This window comes from Nerophis lumbriciformis, linkage group LG13 (assembly GCF_033978685.3).
Source record: "Nerophis lumbriciformis linkage group LG13, RoL_Nlum_v2.1, whole genome shotgun sequence".
NCBI lineage: Eukaryota > Metazoa > Chordata > Actinopteri > Syngnathiformes > Syngnathidae > Nerophis > Nerophis lumbriciformis.
The window spans coordinates 26,737,361-26,759,277 of record NC_084560.2 but is presented as its reverse complement, the minus strand read 5'-3'; the positions used below and the strand labels follow the sequence as shown (position 1 = coordinate 26,759,277).

At 40.6% G+C, this 21,917-nt stretch overlaps 1 protein-coding gene across 2 annotated transcripts in view; it reads right to left on the bottom strand.

Moving 5' to 3' along the window:
• The window catches only part of LOC133613561 (anosmin-1), a 242,013-nt gene that overhangs the window by 28,584 nt on the left and 191,512 nt on the right, over positions 1-21,917 (bottom strand). For both annotated transcript variants that reach the window (XM_061971191.2, XM_061971192.1), the window contains 2 exons: positions 12,430-12,614; positions 9,394-9,523 (listed from right to left, as the gene is read on the bottom strand). In XM_061971191.2, the coding sequence (XP_061827175.1) occupies positions 9,394-9,523; positions 12,430-12,614 (315 nt within the window). The remainder of the gene's footprint in view (positions 1-9,393; positions 9,524-12,429; positions 12,615-21,917) is intronic.

The following is a 21,917-nucleotide window of genomic DNA, read 5'->3' as shown; positions in this document are numbered from 1 at the left end:
GTGGATCTACACCTAACATCCACTGTAATGATATCAAGTACAGACACGTATCTAGTCGATACTACTATGATTACGTCGATATTTTTTGGCATCACAACTAGAGATGTCCGATAATATCGGCCTGCCGATATTATCGGCCGATAAAGGCTTTAAAATGTAATATCGGAAATTATCGGTATCGTTTTTTTTATTATCGGTATCATTTTTTTTATTTTTTTTTATTAAATCAACATAAAAAACACAAGATACACTTACAATTAGTGCACCAACCCAAAAAAATCTCCCTCCCCCATTTACACACATTCACACTAAAGGGTTGTTTCTTTCTGTTATTAATATTCTGGTTCCTACATTATATATCAATATATATCAATACAGTCTGCAAGGGATACAGTCCGTAAGCACACATGATTGTGCGTGCTGCTGGTCCACTAATAGTACTAACCTTTAACAGTTAATTTTACTTATTTTCATTAATTACTAGTTTCTATGTAACTGTTTTTATATTGTTTTACTTTCTTTTTTATTCAAGAAAATGTTTTTAATTTATTTATCTTATTTTATTTTATTAATATTTTAAAAAAGGACCTTGTCTTCACCCTACCTGGTTGTCCAAATTAGGCATAATAATGTGTTAATTCCACGACTGTATATATCAGTATCGGTTGATATCGGTATCGGTAATTAAAGAGTTGGACAATATCGCATAACGGCAAAAGCCATTATCGGACATCCCTAATCACAACATCTTCTTTCGTTTTTAAAAAATGTATATTATGTTTATAAAACGAAATATGTCCCTGGACACGTTAAGACTTTGAATATGGCCAATGTATGATCCTGTAACTACTTGGTATCGGATTGATACCCAAATTTGTGGTATCATCCAAAACTAATGTAAAGTATCAAACGACAGAAGAATAAGTGATTATTACATTTTAACAGAAGTGTAGATAGAACATGTTAAAAGAGAAAGTAAGCAGATATTAACAGTAAATGAACAAGTAGATTAATAAACCATTTTTACAGTTTGTCCTTCATAATGTTGACAAAATAATAGAATGGAAAATGACACAATATGTTACTGCATACGTCAGCAGACTAATTAGGAGCCTTTGTTTGTTTACTTACTACTAAAAGACAAGTTGTCTAGTATGTTCACTATTTTATTTAAGGACTTAACTGCAATAAGAAACATATGTTTTGTCATGTCTGTGATCATGTTTTGTTTAGTTATGTTCTGCTTGGTTTTTGGACTCTTTTTAGTTCCTGTTTTCACTCCCTTGCCTGACGACCATTAGTTTCACCTGTTTCACGTTTTGCACTCGCGCACCTGTTGTCAATCATGTCTGTATTATTTAAGCCGAGAGTTGCCAGGAAGTCAGCCTGGCGACATTGTCATTATTCATGCATGTTCATAGTTTTCATGCTGATGTTAATTTCATGCTCCGCTCATAAGTGTTGTTTGTTTTATGTTCATAGTTTTGCCTTTGTGCTAGTTTATTGTTTTCATAGCCAAGTTTGTACTTCTGCCTTGTGTGCGCTTTTTGTTCCTTTTTTATAGTGATATTAAATCATGTCTTTACCTTCACGCCATGTCCACTCCAACTTTACTTGCATCTCGGGAAAACAAACACCCCATAGTCCACGTCCTGACATGTTTAATGCACCCTAAGATGTTTTGTTAAAATAAAGCCAATAATGCAATTATTTTGTGGTCCCCTTTATTTAGAAAAGTACCGAAAAATACCGAAATAATTTTAGTACCGGTACCAAAATATTGGTATTGTTACAACACTACATCACAGGCCTGATTCTGATTCTCTCCCACCTGCAACATATTTAACCCCGTCCAAAAACACACATGGGCGGACACATGGGTTCTGCATACCAGCTGACGTTGGGCGGCGCAAGACAAATAAGCCTTCCCCTCTTTACAAATTGCCCTAACCAAGTGTAGCAGGGCAAAATTGCAATCAGATGATACAACCACGCTATGTAAATAACGATGCTTGTGACCGAATGTCCAGGAACTCATCAAATCCATGACAGCCCCCATCAATCTATCAATGTTCTGGCACTGATTGGCCTGATTGGGGGATCACTTTCAATCCCTGAAGCAGGATCCTTCTCCCACCTGGTGCCGCGCTCTGTCAGACAGACATCCAGAAACACTCTGGGGAGCAAAAGCATGATGAAGGATTGACAGTGAGGGTCAGCACACGCACACACTGACTACACACATGGAGTTTTTTGTCGATGGAACAGGGTTTAGTCAAGAGCCTGAGAAGACATTTAGATATTAGTATTGGTGCAGGTACTGTTTAGGCCGGGGGTCAGCAACCCGCGGCTCTTGAGCCGCATGCGGCTCTGGAACATTTAAAAAAAAAAAATTGAAAATAGAAAAAGATGGGGGGGAAATATTTTTTCTGTTTTAGTATGTTTTTTGTTTGAGGACAAACATGACACAAACCTTCCCAATTGTTAGAAAGCCCACTGTTTAAGATGTTTGTGTGTATGCTTCACTGATGAGAGTATTTGGTGAACATTGTTTTGTTCTACTCATTTCGGCGGTTCTTGAACTCACCATAGTGTGTGTGGACTGTGACGCAACAGTGTGTTTACATGTAAAATCTTCCACTCTTTCTTTGTCTCATATTGTCCACCAAACCTTTTATACTGTGGGTGAATGCACAAAGGTGAGCTTTGACTTGTGTGGAGTGCTGATCAGGCATATTTGGTCAGTGCATGACTGCAAGCTAATCAATGCTAACATGCTATTTAGGCTAGCTGTATGTACATATTGCATCATTATGCCTCATTTGTAGGTATATTTGAGCTCATTTAATTTACTTTACTTATGTCCTCTGTGTATTTAATTTATATTTACATGTCTCATGACACATTATCTGTATGTAATATTGGCTGCATTTCAGATAGTTGTTTGTGTGCCATGTTGTTCCAGACCACAGCAAACATTACCTAGCTTGCCAAAGATTGTAATACATCTATTAAAAGAAGACAGCCTGCCGTTTCCTTTAACTTGGACACAAACATCCATACCTTTGACCATTAAAAGACAGTCATGTCCAGGATTTATCTCACCTTCTGAGTAGCCTCTGATTTACTAATGATTTCTAATGTTGTAAAAATGTGTAGAATAAATATAAAATTTCAACATTTCTGTCAACGAAGATTTCCTTCAGCCTGCGACACATAGTCATTTTGATAGTAGGCTATTATAGCTAATATAGACACTTACGTCATGTGTTGCCTTCATTATAAGACTTAAATATATAGCTTTTAATTTTTTGAGGCTTCAGACAGATTTGTTTTTTGTATTTTTGGTCCAATATGGCTCTTTCAACGTTTTGGGTTGCCGACCCCTGGTTTAGGTATTTACAGGAACTGCATTTCCTTGATTGATTATGGGATCATTCTTTTTTTTAAGAAACACTGCTTGGAGAAATTATTCCACGGTGGAGTTCCGTTTGGATGTAGCTCAACTTGCCATAGCTTGTGTCATATACGTCGCACAAACTAGTTTAAAGTTGAATCAAGAGCGCCTTTGTGCAGCCAAGTAGTGCACACCATTTTGCTTCAGGTATTTAGAGACAACAATTGAATCCACCCAATTGACCGAATTTGAATCACTTATTGGACTAACTGATAAAAATGTTCCTGTTATTGGACGTTTGTTTATGTGACAACAGTGTTTTTGTAGTTAAAAATATGAACATTTGAAAACTGTTCCAAAAGCCTTTGAAAGTTAAAAAGTTGCCAATCCAAATGCTGAAAAAGTAATAAAAACAGTGGATATGGGTATGCCAGTAAAGTGTTCAGTCTAGGAATGTGCAAGTACATCACACTCAAAACAGTAATGTTTTTGTAGCGTACAGTAGAACACTCCTTCAACTGACACATCCACTGCTATGTAGGAGTTCTTAGAAAATGTGTATTAATTTCAAAGCTAAATCAATTAATAATTTTTGATAATTGATTTTTTTTTAAATGTGTGCAATATTTTTTTATTTTTTTTGGATTCAAAACATTAAACAAGTACTTTTTAATATTATTATTATTATTTGTATTACATTATGTTGCTAAGTATTACTTTTTAATATTATTATTATTATTTGTATTACATTATGTTGCTAAGTATTGTATGTGTATGTCTTCTCAATTGCTTTGTACATTTCTAGGCTAAGTATTGTAAAGCTGGGATTGGCAAGTCGTATATTAGCAGCCAAGAGGAGATTTTTTAACATTTAACCTGTCTTATTATGAAGAATTTACTAAATAATAAACTACGAGAATCATGTTGAATCGAGTATCAATTCTGAATGAAATCGTCACCCCAGTAATTGTAATCGAACAGTAAGGGTGCCCAAATATTCCCACCTCTGCTGTAGAGTTTCATTATTTACCAAAGTTGGCATTAAACATATCATAGACCTACGCCGGCAAACTATATTAAAACGGGACTCTCAAACTCAAAGCCCGGGACTACAGGCCCATATTTTGAGTTCCGCACACCCTGGGGAGCTAATAGTTAAATATATTATGGCAATCTTGAATCTCACAATAAAGAACCCAAACAACAATAATGGTGTCGACACAAAAACTAAAGCACAATAGGTAACACAAACAGCAACCTGAGAGTTGGTGGGCGGCCGAGGGTGGAGTCGGCTCTCTTGGTTGCTTTGTTGGGTCTGCTCCTGTCTCTGGCCTTGCTCCCCCCAACCCCAGCAGACGGTGGCGTGGAACACTACAGAGGCCACCACAGTGTATATGCGTTTTATTTTTTTTTTATTTTTTTTTTTTGTTTTTTGCTTTTGTGGCTGGTTGCATCAGCTATGCTCTTTAATGTCCTTTGTGTTCTTTGATGTTTCCCTCTTACACACATGTTTATGTGTGCTATGGCTATGAGGTTTTTTGTTCCTTGGCCTCAGTCTGGACCCCCTCTCCAGGGGCCCAGGCTTAGACTGATTTTTTTTCTTCTCAATTTTAATTTCCCCTCAGGGATTATTAAAGTATATTTGATTCTGATTCCAATTCTGAACTTCCTTTAAGCAAGCTTAAGTGTCTCTGACTATTTACGGGGGAACTCAACAGCGTCAAAATATTACATTTTTAGATTAAATGTGACATTTCTAATTACTTAATACCTTCCATATCTCAGAGTCACTACAGCTACTGGTAGAAGTAGTTAATCTATTCACGTGGTTCAAATGTGATTCTGAAGTAAATACTTTGACTTGACTTCAACCCAACTACAGGTAACTCCTGTATCAAAAAGACTGTTTTGTCACTAAAAACAAGCAGTCGCAAGTCTATTGTCATTCTTAACTAGGTTACATCGCCAACTGGGGCGGCATAGCTCGGTTGGTAGAGTGGCTGTGCCAGCAACTTGAGGGTTCCAGGTTCGATTCCCGCTTCCGCCATCCTAGTCACTGCCATTGTGTCCTTGGGCAAGACACTTTACACACCTGCACCCAGTGCCACCCACACTGGTTTAAATGTAACTTAGATATTGGGTTTCACTATGTAAAAGCGCTTTGAGTCACTAGAGAAAAGCGCTATATAAACATAATTCACTTCATTTCACTTCACTACTGGCCTGGAATGCATATTACAGACGCACACTATATTGCCAAAAGTATTTGGCCACCGATCCAAATGATGAGAATCAGGTGTCCTAATCACTTGGCCCGGCCACAGCTGTATAAAATCAAGCACTTAGGCATGGAGACTGTTTCTACAAACATCTGTGAAAGAATGGGCCGCTCTCAGGAGCTCAGTGATTTCCAGCGTGCATCTGTCATAGGATGCCACCTGTGCAACAAATCCAGTCGTGAAATTTCCTCGCTCCTAAATATTCCAAAGTCAACTGTCGGCTTTATTATAAGAAAATGGAAGCGTTTGGGAACAACAGCAACTCAGCCACCAAGTGGTAGGCCACGTAAACTGACAGAGAGGGGTCAGCGGATGCTGAAGCGCATAGTGCAAAGAGGTCGCCGACTTTCTGCACAGTCAGTTGCTACAGAGCTCCAAACTTCATGTGACCTTCCAATTAGACCACGTACAGTACGCAGAGAGTTCATGGAATGGGTTTCCATGGCCGAGCAGCTGCATCTAAGCCATACATCACCAAGACCAATGCAAAGCGTGGGATGCAGTGGTGTAAAGCACGTCGCCTCTGGACTCTAGAGCAGTGGAGACGTGTTCTCTGGAGTGATGAATCACCTTTTTACATCTGGTAATCCGATGGACGAGTCATAAGACAAGAATGCAGTGTGAAATTTGGTGGAGGAGGAATTATGGTGTGGGGTTGTTTTTCAGGAGTTGGGCTTGGTTGAAGCTGTAATAGCTGCAAAAAGTGGACCGACATCATATTGAACCCTATGGGTTAGGAAGTTCATATGTGAGTCAAGGCAGGTGGCCAAGTACTTTTGCAATATAGTGTATCTGCAGCTTTTTTGCAGGTCTGTGTGAAAGGAAACATCGCTAAGTAAATCTTCCAAACAGGTTACGTAAAGAGAAAGCCATTTAACCTAGCATGTAGCGAGGCCACAAAGTGCGGACACTAATCTACAGAATACATCTACATCTAAAATGGTGTAGAGCTCTGCCAACATGTCAAACAAACTTATTTAGTGTCATTCAACAAGGGAGCTATACAATCTGCAGCAAAGATCTATAGCACCAGAAAGGTTGACGTCAGCGTCTCTGCAGGCAAGCACAACACTTACATTCATTTGAAAGCTGTAATATCCTGACTCATTTAAGACACATTACATCTAGGTTTGACTCTAAAGAGGAGGGGTGGGGAAACCCCTCATGTAAAGACATAATTGAATATTTTGGTTGCACAGAAATGAAAGGATCTGTGCAACACAAATTGCTTTGATTCAACGTATATAGGCTACAAATTTGATTCTTTGGTCGAATCATTGGGAAATTTTCAAACTAACAAAGTTAAGGAGCCTTTGGCGTAAACTTACTAGCCACAACATAAGATACACCTAAACAATCATACAAAACCCAAAACCAGTGAAGTTGGCACGTTGTGTAAATCGTAAATAAAAACAGAATAGAATGATTAGCAAATCCTTTTCAACTTATATTCAATTGAATAGACTGCAAAGACAAGATATTTAATGTTGGAACTGAAAAACTTTTTTTTTTTTTTTTAAATAATCATTAACTTAGAATTTAATGGCAGCAACACATTGTAAAAACGTTGGCACAGGGGCATTTTTACCACTGTGTTACATGGCCTTTCCTTTTTACAACACTCAGTAAACGTTTGGGAACTGAGGAGACCAAGTTTTGAAGCTTTTCAGGTGGAATGATTTCCCATTCTTGCTTGATGTACAGCTTAAGTTGTTCAACAGTCCGGGGGTCTCCGTTGTGGCATTTTAGGCTTCAAAATGCGCCACACATTTTCAATGGGAGACAGGTCTGGACTACAGGCAGGCCAGTCTGGTATCTGCACTCTTTTACTACGAAGCCACGCTGTTGTAACACGTCCAGAATGTGGCTTGGCATTGTCTTGCTGAAATAAGCAGGGGCATCCATGAAAAAGAAGTTGCTTGGATAGCAACACATGTTGCTCCAAAACCTGTATGTACCTTTCAGCATTAATGATGCCTTCACAGATGTGTAAGTTACCCATGCCTTGGGCACTAATACACCCCCATACTATCACAGATGCTGATTTTTAACTTTGTGCCTATAACAGTCCAGATGGTTCTTTTCCTCTTTGGTCCGGAGGACACGACGTCCACAGTTTCCAAAAAAAAATTGGAATGTGGACTCGTCAGACCACAGAACACTTTTCCACTTTGCATCAGTCCATCTTAGATGAGCTCGGGCCCAGCCAAGCTAGCGGCGTTTCTGGGTGTTGTTGATAAATGGCTTTGGCTTTGCATAGTAGAGTTTTAACTTGCACTTACAGATGTAGCGACAAACTGTAGTTACTGACAGTGGTTTTCTGAAGTGTTTCTGAGCCCATGTGGTGATATCCTTTACACACTGATGTCGCTTTTTGATGCAGTGCCGCCTGAGGGATCGAAGGTCAAGGCCTTGCCGTTTACGTGCAGTGATTTCTCCAGATTCTCTGATGATATTACAAAACGTAGATGGTGAAATCCCTAAATTCCTTGCAATAGCTGGTTGAGAAATGTTGTTCTTAAACTGTACGACAATTTGCTCACGCATTTGTTCACAAAGTGGTGACCCTCGCCCCATCCTTGTTTGTGAATGACTGAGCATTTCTTGGAAGCTGCTTTTATACCCAATCATGGCACCCACCTGTTCCCAATTAGCCTGTTCACCTGTGGGATGTTCCAAACAAGTGTTTGATGAGCATTCCTCAACTTTCTCTGTCTTTTTTGCCACTTGTGCCAGCTTTTTTTAAACAGGTTGCAGGCATCAAATTCCAAATGAGCTAATATTTGCACAAAAAAAAAAGTTTCTCAGTTCCAACATTAAATATCTTGTCTTTGCAGTCTATTCAATTGAATATATGTTGAAAAAGATTTGCAAATCATTGTATTCTGTTTTTATTTACGATTTACACAACGTGCCAACTTCACTGGTTTTGGGTTTTGTACACAAAACCAAATAATTGCCAAAATAGCGCTGGGTCAAAAATAATAAGTAGGAGTGGCTGTAGGCGACCTCCTGATGTCCTTTTTTATTAACTTCATGAGACAGTACAGTGGAACTTCGGTTTACGAACTTAATTGGTAAATAGAAAGCCGGTGTCACCAGCACTGTGGGTACTTCCTGAATGTTTCAAACCCCACACCCATGTCCAAAACTACATCAATTATCACAAAGTATCACTTAAAACAGTAGCTAACGACATCACTGCTCTGCTGACTGAATGAGCACTGGAGATTGATCAGCCCACCCACAATAGGTGAATAAAACGTGTGTACGCCAAAGCATATTTTTATTTGGCCTGTGGTTCGTAAATCTAAAAGTTTGTACAACGAGGGGTGCGTAAGTTGAGGTTCCACGGTAGTAGCATTTGAAATGTCGTGAATGGTCAGCATCCAGAAGCTTTATCTACCTCTTCATGCACTTTGAAATGTTGTTTGTGCAACTCAGTTGTTGGTGTAAAAATTACTTTGTGTTAAGTTACCATACAGTAAGAATGAAGTTTAATAGCTTCAATCATTGCTCATGCAAACATTCAACTCTTTCTTGCCGTTTATAAAATCCCATCAACACGAGGGAGTTAGTAAGCTCCACCTGCTCCGGGGTCTTAAACACAACAAATGGAGGTCAGCGGGTGTCAAACAGGAACTGACACTGCAGTCTGTAAGGCCACACACACATGTAAACACAAACACACACATGCATGCATATGGACATACACACCTCTAGTGGAGCGGAAGTGTTTGCTGGGTGCGGTGAAGCCGCGGGTCCCGTGCACGTTGATGGCCGCCACTCTGAACTGGTACCATCTGCTGGCTCTGATGTCCGCCAGTTGGACGCGTTCTTCGGCAGTCTAAGGGACAGATGGGGAGAGAGCAAAACCACAGGGGTCAGGGTTCGCGCAGGGTCAGGGCCTCGTGTGAGTTTGCTGCCACATCAGTCATTCCTGTGTTTCTCTCCACCGGAAAAAAAAAACAATAACTTGAAAAAGACGCCGTGACTTTGAGGAATGAGCAACTGGGTGGAACCGTCTGTCAGCGCAGCGTAGCACTTTCACAGCTGCAGCATGTGGCACGCTTTGGTACATACTTTACGGACGTTAGTATTGGGACACCTGGCTAAGACTCCTGCACAACATGAAAATATGCAATTGATTCCCCTTTGCAGCTATGACATTCTGCTATACCTGGGGTCAGCAACCCGCAGTACATCCATAATGCTGCTGCTCGAGTCCTGACTAGAACCATATTAGTCCAATGCTTAGGTCATTGCACTGGCTCCCAGTTGCTCAGAGAATAGACTCTCGAGCTGCATGCGGCTCTTTAGTGCCGCCCTAGTGGCTCCCTGGACTAGGTTCTTTGTTGACTATGAAAGTTCTCGTTCATCCAGGTAATTCAATCGATTGCAACTGGTTTGGTTTGTCTTAGAAGACGTCTCACCTCTCATCCGAGTAGGCTCATAGATTTAGATTGATCTAGTCTAGCGGCTGGTGCCAAAACCCCAAATATTTATACTTCAAAACCAAGAGGGTGTGCCTTATTGTAGTTAGAAAAACAACTGTTTTTGAGCAATCCTACTGTCAAAGCCAACAACAGTCGTTGAAGTGTAAACTCCACTCGTTAGGTCTTGTGTGGCAGAACGATTGCTGTGGATCGACTACTACCAGGCCAAAATAGTCGGAACCCTTCACGTAAGCATTCCATTCAGTTGTATAAAAAATGGCATTCTGGTCACCTTCTGTGACCAGAATGTTTCTAATTCCTGTTATTTTTTGGAGGCTAAATTGCAGAGTATTTTAGGAATGGTTGAAAGGACAGTGTTGTATGTGGGAAACAGGTGGTGTCGCAGACCACATTGTCTGTTCAGGGATGTTTTTTCAACCTTTTACATATATGGCTTCCCTCAATCCTCTTTCGTACCATCCGTCCTCCCTGTCCAGAATCTGTAAATTGTTGTTCTCCGAGGAGTGCTGTTTCTCCCTTAGGTGCAGATAGACAGCTGAGTTATATGTTGTGCCATACATCGGCTTAGTGGTTGTTTTGGTTCCCCAATATATGAATCAGTGCACTCATCATGCATTATTTTTGGAGTCTAAATATTTGGGGTTTTGGCACCAGCCGCTGGACCAGATCTGACCAATCTAAGTCTATGAGCGCAAACTGATGAAGGTTCTTTGTTGTTTTGTAGGTGCTTTTGCATTGACATTTTCAGTTGTTAACATGTTCAAGTTTTCTCAATTAATGTTCTATTTTCTAAATATATTTCATTTTGTTCATTCCTACAAAGACGCAGGACTAAATTTGACCGTATGGTGGAGTCTATCAGAGGCATACAGTCATGGAACAGGCTGCCAGCCCATGTCAGAAACTGTGACACCTAAAACTGCACTAAAACAGTGGTTGAAAACTAAATAGATCATGCACGCACAATTAGATTATTTGTTGTTTGTTTTATTTTTTGTCCATGGTCTGTCAAATGGTATGCTTGTAATGTGTAATGTCTTGTGATTTATGTATTATTTTGTATCATGACCTGTTGAATGTTTCCTGTATTAACATCCCTTGGGACAACGGATGAAAATTAGTAGAGATAAAAGCGTTAAAATGTAATATCGGAAATTATCGGTATCGTTTTTTTTTTATTATCGGTATCATTTTTTTAAATTTTTTTTTTTAATTAAATCAACATAACAAACAGGGCTTCACGGTGGCAGAGGGGTTAGTGCATCTGCCTCACAATACGAAGGTCCTGAGTAGTCTTGGGTTCAATCCCGGGCTCGGGATCTTTCTGTGTGGAGTTTGCATGTCCTCCCCGTGACTGCGTGGGTTCCCTTCGGGTACTCCAGCTTCCTCCCACTTCCAAAGACATGCACCTGGGAATAAGTTGATTGGCAACACTAAATTGGCCCTAGTGTGTGGATGTGAGTGTGAATGTTGTCTGTCTATCTGTGTTGGCCCTGCGATGAGGTGGCGACTTGTCCAGGGTGTACCCCGCCTTCTGCCCGATTGTAGCTGAGATAGGCTCCAGCGCCCCCCGCGACCCCAAAGGGAATAAGCGGTAGAAAATGGATGGATGGAACATAACAAACACAAGATACAATTACAATTAGTGCACCAACCCAAAAAACCTCCCTCCCCTCATTCACACTCATTCACACAAAAGGGTTGTTTCTTTCTGTTATTAATATTCTGGTTCCTACATTATATATCAATATATATTAAGACAGTCTGCAAGGGATACAGTCCGCAAACACACATGATTGTGCGTGCTGCTGGTCCACTAATAGTACCAACCTTTAACAGTTAATTTTACAAATTTTCCTTTCTTTTTTATTCAAGAAAATGTTTTTAATTTATTTATCTTATTTTATGAATTTTTTTAAAAAGTACCTTATCTTCACCATACCTGGTTGTCCAAATGAGGCAAAATAATGTGTTAATTCCACGACTGCATATATCGGTATCGGTTGATATCGGTATCGGTAATTAAAGAGTTGGACAATATCAGAATATCGGATATCGGCAAAAAGCCATTATCGGACACCCCTAAAAATTAGCTATTGTGCTAACTCCAGCATATTTACATTGTTGCGCTATGTTGATGAATATGCATTGTCCTAATTCAAATAAATATGCACAAGATTTGCATTTGGTCCTGTTTCAAATTAGGACTGTTCAACATACTAAAATAAAACAAATCCCAAAACCTGCTAGCATCCAAGCAAAGCCTCGTCATACTTTTCATGTTTAATGTTCCCACCTGTGCGACTGTCTGCCACTCCGTTGCGTCATCCTCGCTGGGGTGGATGCCAAAGTTCCAGCGTCGCTGCACCACATAGAGAACGGGCTCCACCGAGATGTTGAACTTGGAGGACCAGCGGATCTCCAACTGGCCGGAGGGAAGCTCGGCAAACGCCAGCTCTTTCCTGGGCTTCAGGGGGACTCCTAACGGTGCGGAGCAAAGGAAGACGATAGCGGTTTGGAAGTTAACGTCGCGTTTTATTCATTTGCGCAAAACACACTTAGAAACACATAAAACTGCACCGTGGGTATTTGAGAATGAGACGTGATCTCACTGGGTCAACAGCCTCTTCTCTCTACTGTGACACATTGTGACATGTCTTTGCGCTGATCCACACTGTTGCAGACATGGAAGTTCACTCGCATCACTGCACTTTACAGTCAGTCTTTGCGATGAAGCCTGCCAGGCTACGCACGGTAAACTTGGTGTTTATTACATGCAGAATCATCCAAGACTGAATTTACTACAGTTGAGGCACAGAATATGGAAGCATTGGTTTCAGGGATAATGAGATAAGGATTGGAGTACGTCGTCAATAAGGCTATGTCTACACTAAGCCCCTTAAAGGGGAACATTATCACCAGACCTATGTAAGCGTCAATATATACCTTGATGTTGCAGAAAAAAGACCATATATATTTTTTAACCGATTTCCGAACTCTAAATGAGTGAATTTTGGCGAATTAAACGCTTTTCTAATATTCGCTCTCGAAGCGATGGCGTCACGTTGTGACGTCACATCGGGAAGCAATCCGCCATTTTCTCAAACACCGAGTCAAATCAGCTCTGTTATTTTCCGTTTTTTCGACTGTTTTCCGTACCTTGGACACATCATGCCTCGTCGGTGTGTTGTCGGAGGGTGTAACAACACGAACAGGGACGGATTCAAGTTGCACCAGTGGCCCAAAGATGCGAAAGTGGCAAGAAATTGGACGTTTGTTCCGCACACTTTACCGACGAAAGCTATGCTACCACAGAGATGGCAAGAATGTGTGGATATCCTGCGACACTCAAAGCAGATGCATTTCCAACGATAAAGTCAAAGAAATCTGACGCCAGACCCCCATTGAATCTGCCGGAGTGTGTGAGCAATTCAGGGACAAAGGACCTCGGTAGCACGGCAAGCAATGGCGGCAGTTTCTTCCCGCAGACGAGCGAGCTAAACCCCCCTGGATACGAAGATGATCAAGAGAAGAATATCGACCCTAGCTTCCCTGGCCTGCTGACATGAGGGTATGTCTACAGAATATATTAATTGATGAAAATTGGGCTGTCTGCACTCTCAAAGTGCATGTTGTTGCCAAATGTATTTCATATGCTGTAAACCTAGTTCATAGTTGTTAGTTTCCTTTAATGCCAAACAAACACATACCAATCGTTGGTTAGAAGGCGATTGCCGAATTTGTCCTCGCTTTCTTCCGTGTCGCTGGCTGTCGTGTCGTTTTGGTCGGTTTCGCTTGCACACGGTTCAAACCGATATGGCTCAATAGCTTCAGTTTCTTCTTCAATTTCGTTTTCGCAATCACTACAACCATCCATTTCAATACATTCGTAATCTGTTGAATCGCTTAAGCCGCTGAAATCCGAGTCTGAATCCGAGCTAATGTCGCTATAGCTTGCTGTTCTTTCCGCCATGTTTGTTTGTGTTGGCTTCACTATGTGACGTCACAGGAAAATGGACGGGTGTTTATAACGACGGTTAAAATCAGGCACTTTGAAGCTTTTTTTAGGGATATTGCGTGATGGGTAAAATTTTGAAAAAAACTTCGAAAAATATAATAAGCCACTGGGAACTGATTTTTAATGGTTTTAACCATTCTGAAATTGTGATAATGTTCCCCTTTAAACAAATAATTATGTGTTTGTATTTCTTAAATCTCCGGCTCTTAGCTTTGTATGGACTCATTGATCGTTTACAAACTGAGTTCGGAGAGGAAGTGAAGTCAGAAAGACCTCTCCCCACACAGGAAGTGACGTCAGAAAGAACGCGCCACAGCCAGCTTCATAACAAACGGAGCTAACCACTGGAAAGATGGAAGCGAGTCATCCAGACATGCCCGTGTTTCTCATTCTTCTACATGTACAGACGCTTGTGGAAATCACACATGAATACCTTAAGTGAATGATTGCAGCTATTTGGGATACTACACATCTCAGACAGCAAGAGAACTTTCGAATGTCTGGGTCAGCTGTGATTCTACTTACCGAAAAACTTTCTTCATTTGTCGAAGGGGAGACAACGAGAATTCAGGCTCCCGTGGATGTGATAAAAAAGGTAGCGTGTGCTTTGTATTACCTGGCCGTCGAGTGAAGACTACGGAAAACATTGAATGCTTTTTGACTGGCAAAGCAGACTGTATCAGTTATTGTCCGTCATGTATGTCGCGGACTCAACATCTAGGTCCAGAGTATATAAAGTCACCAAAAACGAATGGACAATGAAGGTGAAGGTAAAAGAGTGAGGAGTGTCCTGACCAGATATCTAGATCCCTAGATTGATTGATGTAAAATGTTCTTTGTCACATTGTTGGATAACCTTAGTGTAGAAGGGGCCTAAGTTGTCAATCACTGGAGAAGGTTGTATTGGACCCCTGGTGTAAGAGGCACGCTCAAGGCTACCGCAAAGCTTGTTGGGGAGCAACTTGATCAAGAGTTAGAGCATTTGGTTTAATTATAACTCCTCATAAAAGTGATTGGAAGTGCGTGTGAAATCCTGGACTATGAAGAAAGGAGTCAGTGCTTTAGTTTTGTCCCTCTGATAACAACATGCTACATGCGTACAGCTGGGGGTCGTTGCACTGCGGTTTCACAACTCTTGCGGCGCAGCGGCTGTGTGTTTGTGCGTGCGACGTGTCACATATCCTGCACCGCGATGTGCGCCAAGGCGACCGCAGCATTCCTCCCTCCCCGCCGTCTTAGCTCATCTTCCCACAGAGTCACCCAAGTCCTGGTGCAGACACACAGACCGCACTCGCACATACGCACCGACGCACATCTGCTCGCCGCCTCGCTCCTTCCTGCAAGATGTGGGAGGGTATCAAATGCACTTTTCTTTTGAGTTTCGCAGCTTCCAAAGATAACTTTCGAGACAGGCCCGCTCCAAGAATCACACGGCGTTCATTTTTCAATGGCCTACATGCTTACTCCAGGCATCATGACGTAACCGCTGTCGGGAGCGCCACCCAAAGGAAAAGTGTTCATTCATGTCTTAGTCCTGCCAGCAATTAGAAAGCAGGAATATCATTTCTCACCACTAACGCGCAGGCTGTCATTAAGACTGCGCTAATCATGGGAGTGGCGGAAAAACACTACCATAGGCCAAGGAAGGCTGATAGGCTAATTAAATGTAATCATTATGACATCTGCATTTCATGCCCCACTTGTCTTGCTTATAATGCAATAAGATACAGCATTTTGCATTTCTATCAGTATAAAGCAGGAGTGTCCACACTTGTTCCACCAAGGGCTGCAAACGGGAAATCTGAAGGATGCTAATTAAGGTCAGGATGTGCTAAGATATGTATCATTCAACGGCAAAATGATAAACCGCAGTAAAACTTCCAAAGGCTAATAGTACCATTTTAAATAAAATTATTGTAAAACTGTGATTGATAACACTTTGATAAACCGTGCGTTTCTCATCTAGGCCTTCAGTGATGTCCTACTTAGGCCCGGTTTACACTAAGCCGGATAAGGTTATCCAGGGTAAATCACACCTAACCTTATCCCATACTTGCCAACCCCCCCGATTTTCCCGGGAGACTCCTGAATTTCAGTGCCCCTCCCGAAAATCTCCCGGGGCAACCATTCTCCCGAATTTCTCCCGATTTCCACCCGGACAACAATATTGGGGGCGGGCCTTAAAGGCACTGCCTTTAGCGTCCTCTCTCACCTGAAACCTTCACCCCTTAACAGCTGCATGCTGCCCAGTAGTGATGGGTCCGGTAACACCGATGCATCGGCGCATGCGTCGACCTCATAGAGCAAAACCCTGTGTCGGTGCGCGTACCGCTTTTAGAAAGTCACGTGACCGATCATGAGCTGTTTCGGTCACGTGACCGATACGCAAACTGTGTCGCACTGACGCCTCCTCTGTGCCCTGTGAGCGGGTCTTTTCTACAGCCGGAGAATTGAATAACTAAGAAGAGAAATCGTCTAAAATTGAATACGTTGGAAAAACTGTTTTTGTTTAATAAAAATGTGTAAAAAAATAAATAAATAAAAAATTCCCAGTCCACAAGCATCCTCATTCACAACATGTTCTCTTAGATTTCCATGTTATGATACATGTTGACATTGTTTATTGACTATATCTAAAAAAGATAAAAATATACTTGTATTTAAATGAAGATATTAAATAATCCTAAATACAATGACTTGGTTTATATTATTGTATATATCGGGTCATAAAATCAGTGTCAGTTGAGTCGGTCCATAGGTTGCCTGTAGGGATTTTTAATGTCCAGCAGATGTCAGTATTTAGTGACACAGTATCGACACAGAATCAATACAGTTTTGCAATGTGTCGAAACACTTCATGACGCCTCATCAACCTATCACTACTGTCCAAACGTCCGCTTTTCCTCCATATAAACAGCGTGCCGGCCAAGTCACATAATAATGTAGCGTTGGACGGGTTTAACAATGGACTTTACTCAAAGATGTCAATAAATGAGGACACGTTGTATGATCTTTTAACTGGTTAAATGATAACGTTAATTTCAAGCCCACACACACACACACACACACACACACAAGTGAATGCAAGCATACTTGGTCAACAGCCATACATGTCACACTGACGGTGGCCATATAAACAACTTTAACACTGTTACAAATATGCGCCACACTGTGAACCCACACCAAACAAGAATGACAAACACATTTCGGGAGAACATCCGCACCGGAACACAACATAAACACAACAGAACAAATACCCAGAACCCCTTTGCAGCACTAACTCTTCCAGGACGCTACAATAACATCTACGGCTTTTGGAGCTCAGTGCACAACTGCACACACAACAAAAAGGAGACGAAGCAGAAGAACGAAGAAGAAACATGGCGATGACGAGTAAGAAGAAGAAATACGCTTGCAAGTTCCAAAATGGTTGGAAAAAAAGAATTTCATTTCATCCAGGACAGCTCAAAGGGGAAGGGGTATGCTGCCTGCACCTCAACTCCGCCCCCCCAACTCTGCCCTCCGCAACCCCCCATCTCCCGAATTCGGAGATCTCAAGGTTGGCAAGTATGCCTTATCCGTGTCCACACACAACAATGCTACCGTTTAAGACCCCCGCCTCCCTCCGTCCGCCAGCGCAACGCGGCCTAGTATTCATGCGCGTAAAAAAATAAATAAATGCGCGCGTCATATCGTCACCTCTGACCTGGAAGTGTATTCTTTCTATCTGCGACGGCATAGAAAATGGCTACTCTTGTTGTGAAGAAGAGAGAATTCTTTGTGTGATCTGACGACTAGGTGGAGTTACTCTTAAAGTGACTCAAGACTGTAAAACCTCCATGGCGGCGAGGAATGTTGATTGGGAGTCCTCGCCATCGAAATACGGGGACATTCTGTTGCGGTTTTTGGAGTGCTACCCATCGCCGGTGGAGGCCAGCTTGAGCAGCAAAGATTTTCTCCACCTAAAGGAGGACCTAAATAAATGGATGTTTTTGTGACAAGGTTATTCTGTCTTAATTTAACCACACTTCCTGTGTGGGCGCGGTCTTTCTGGCGTCACTTCCTCTCCGAACTCACTTTGTAAACGATCAGTGAGTCCATACAAAGGTAAGTGCCGGAGATTCAAGAATTACAAGGCTGACTTTCCCGTGTAAAAATTTGTCCGAGGAGGGGGACCTTAAACGCTGGTTTAGTGTGGCTGAAACGGGGCTTAGGGCTAAATCATTATTCGTTTAAGGGGTTAAACGACTAAAACCTCTCAAAATACCGTAATTGATGTCACCACATGGAGACGGCTGGAGATACTATACAGAAACCCACTAGCACTCTACTGCGCATTGAATCCCCTCAACAGTGTACAAAAGGGTCTATTTTTCGGCGCATTTAACATTCAATAAACCCGTTTCAGCAATTAAAACATATCTTACGTGGTACTGTCAAAATTAAAAGAATTGTATACAACAAATGAAACATGAAAAAATTAAGAAATAAAATATTTGAACTCACAATTTGTAGCACCCATTTGACAATAAGCCAGTGGTACAGCTCGTAGTTGTTTGATTCGTGTGAAAGTGGCGGGAAAACCATATCACCGATAGCTTCCGGTGTCGGCCGACCTCGTCTCACAAGTATCTCTTACGTATTCTTCTTGAAAAAGGCCTTGCATATAGATAGAGAGGTAGATAGATAGAAAGTACTTTATTGATTCCTTCAGGAGAGTTCCCTCAGGAAAATTTAAATTTCAGCAACAGTGTACAGAATTGAGATCAAATTTAAAAGGTAACAAGTACATAATGGGGGTATAAATGGAAATAAAATAGAAAAATATTACAATAAAAATAAAAATAAAAAGCAACAATAAGAATAGAAATATAACAGTAAAAATAAGAATATAACAAGAGAAACTAGGCAGTAGTGACCATGTTGTGAAAATGTATTGCATTATTGTTTTGTATTCCCTGTCATCCTAGTACCCCCTCCCCCAGAGAGGAGTTGTACAGTCTGATGGCGTGTGGGACAAAGGATTTTTTAATATATATATATATATATATATATATAGATATATATATATATATATACTGTGTATATATATATATATATATATATATATATATATATATATATATATATATATATATATATATATATATCTGCAAACTAATCAGCAAGGCTCCTAATTTAGTCTGCTGACATATGCAGTAAAATATTGTGTCATTTTCCATTCTATTATTTTGTCAAACTTATTAAGGACAAGTGGTAGAAAATTAACTATTCATCTACTTGTTCATTTACTGTTAATATCTGCTTACTTTATTTTTTAACATGTTCTATCTACACTTCTGTTAAAAGGTAATAATCACTTATTCTTCTGTTGTTTGATACTTCACATTAGTTTTGGATGATACCACAAATTCGGGTATCAATCCGATACCAAGTAGTTACAGGATCATACATTGGTCATATTCAAAGTCCTCATGTGTCCAGGGACATATTTCCTGAGTTTATAAACATAATATACATTTAAAAAAAAAAGAATGAAGATGTTGTGATGGAAAAAAATATTGACGTAATCATAGTAGTATCGACTTGATACGCGCCTATACTTGGTATCATTACAGTGGATGTCAGGTGTAGATCCACCAATGGATCTACACTGCCGACTGCGGCTGGACTTTAGCCGCTAGCTAGCTAGCCATGTCTTAAAGCACCTCTTCCTGAGGGTGTTTCACTGTTATAACTTCACCTTTATCGTTAGTTTTTAAGCCAAAATGCGTCCGTTCTCCCTTTTCTGTCTACACACTGTGTCTGCTTGTAAGTACTCCGTGATTGTGAGCTGCCGTACATGCTCGTCTGCCAGCAATGACACGACGTGACGACGACGGGGGCGTGGCGGATCGGTACTTTTCAGAGGCGGTATAGTACCGAACATGATTCATTAGTATCGCAGTAATATACTAATACCGGTATACCGTACAACCCTATTTCAGACAAAACCTAATGTAATCAAAGGATCAAAAACCTAAACTCTTTGAAATCAACAAAAAACTGGTATAGAGCTTTCTTTTCACTTTGTTTGTGTAATGTTCTTGTTGCAATATATCCATTTAGTACAAGCTGCCGTGTAAGCTGGCCTTAAGAAAATGTATACAATAACAGTATTTTTCTTCCAATGTATCAAATATCGCACTATTGCTATATCATAAAAATATTGTAGTAGTGGTGTCCCAATATCAATATTTTGGTACCGGTACTAAAATTATTTTGATACTTTTCGGTACTTTGATACTTTTCTAAATAAAGGGAACCACAAAAAATAGCATTATTGGCTTTATTTGAAACAAAAAATCTTAGGGTACATTAAACATATGTTTCTTATTGCAAGTTAGTCCTTAAATAAAATAGTGAACATACTAGACAACTTATCTTTTAGTAATAAGTAAACAAACAAAGGCTCTTAATTAGTCTGCTGACATATGCAGTAACACAGTGTATTTCAACCTTTTTTGAGCCAAGGCACATTTTTTTCATTGAAAAAATCCCGAGGCACACCACCGGCAGAAAACATAAAAAATGAAACTCAGCATCAATATTGACTATAAAAAGTCGTTCTCGCAATTGTTGGATATTAATTTAAACCGTAACCAAGCATGCATCACTATAGCTCTTGTCTCAAAGTAGGTGTACTGTCACGACCTTTCACATCACGCCGTGACTTATTTTGAGGTTTTTGGTGTTTTCCTGTGTGTAGTGTTTTATTTCTTGTCTCGCGCTCCTATTTTGTTGTTGATTGTCATGTCATGTACAGATGTACTTTATGGACGCCGTCTGCTGCTCCACACGCTGTAAGTCTTTGCTGTCGTCCAGCATTCTGTTTTTGTTTACTTTGCAGTCAGTTTGGTTTTAGCTTTGTTTAGCATAGCCATCCCTAAGCTTCAATGCCTTTTCTTAGCAGCACTTGCCCTTTGTTTATTTTTGGTTTAAGCATTAGATACCTTTTTACCTTCACACTGCCTCCCGCATATTGTGATCACAACAAACCATGTTCTTGACATCTACAAAGCAATTAGCTACCTACTGCCACCTACTGATATGGAAGAATATTACACGGTTACTCTGCCGATCTCTAGACAGCACAGACACTCAACAACAACACATTTGTGGATTATAATTACTGGTTTTCAAAAAAATATTTTTAACCCAATTAGGTGAAATTACATAATCTCCCACGGCACACCAAACAATATCTCATGGTACACTAGTGTGCCGCGGCACAGTGGTTGAAAAACACTGCAGTAACAAATTGTGTCATTTATCATTCTATTATTTTGACAACGCTTTTCGGAGGCGGTATAGTACCGAACATGATTCATTAGTATCGCAGTAATATACTAATAATGTACAACCCTATTTCAAACAAAACATAACGTAAAGGATCGGAAACCTAAACTCTTTGAAATCAACAAAGAACTGATATAGAGCTTACTTTTCTCTTTGTTTGTGTAATGTTCTTGTTGCAATATATCCGTTAAATGCAAGCTCCTCTCTGAGCTGCCACCTTACCGTGGTAGAGGAGTTTGCGTGTCCCAATGATCCTAGGAGCTATGTTGTCCGGGGGTTTCTATGCCCCCTGGTAGGGTCTCCCAAGGAAAACTGGTCCTAGGTGAGGGATCAGACAAAGAGCAGCTCGAAGACCTCGATGAAGAACACAAACCAAGGACCCAGATTTCCCTCGCCCGGACGCGGGTCACCGGGGCCCCCCTCTGGAG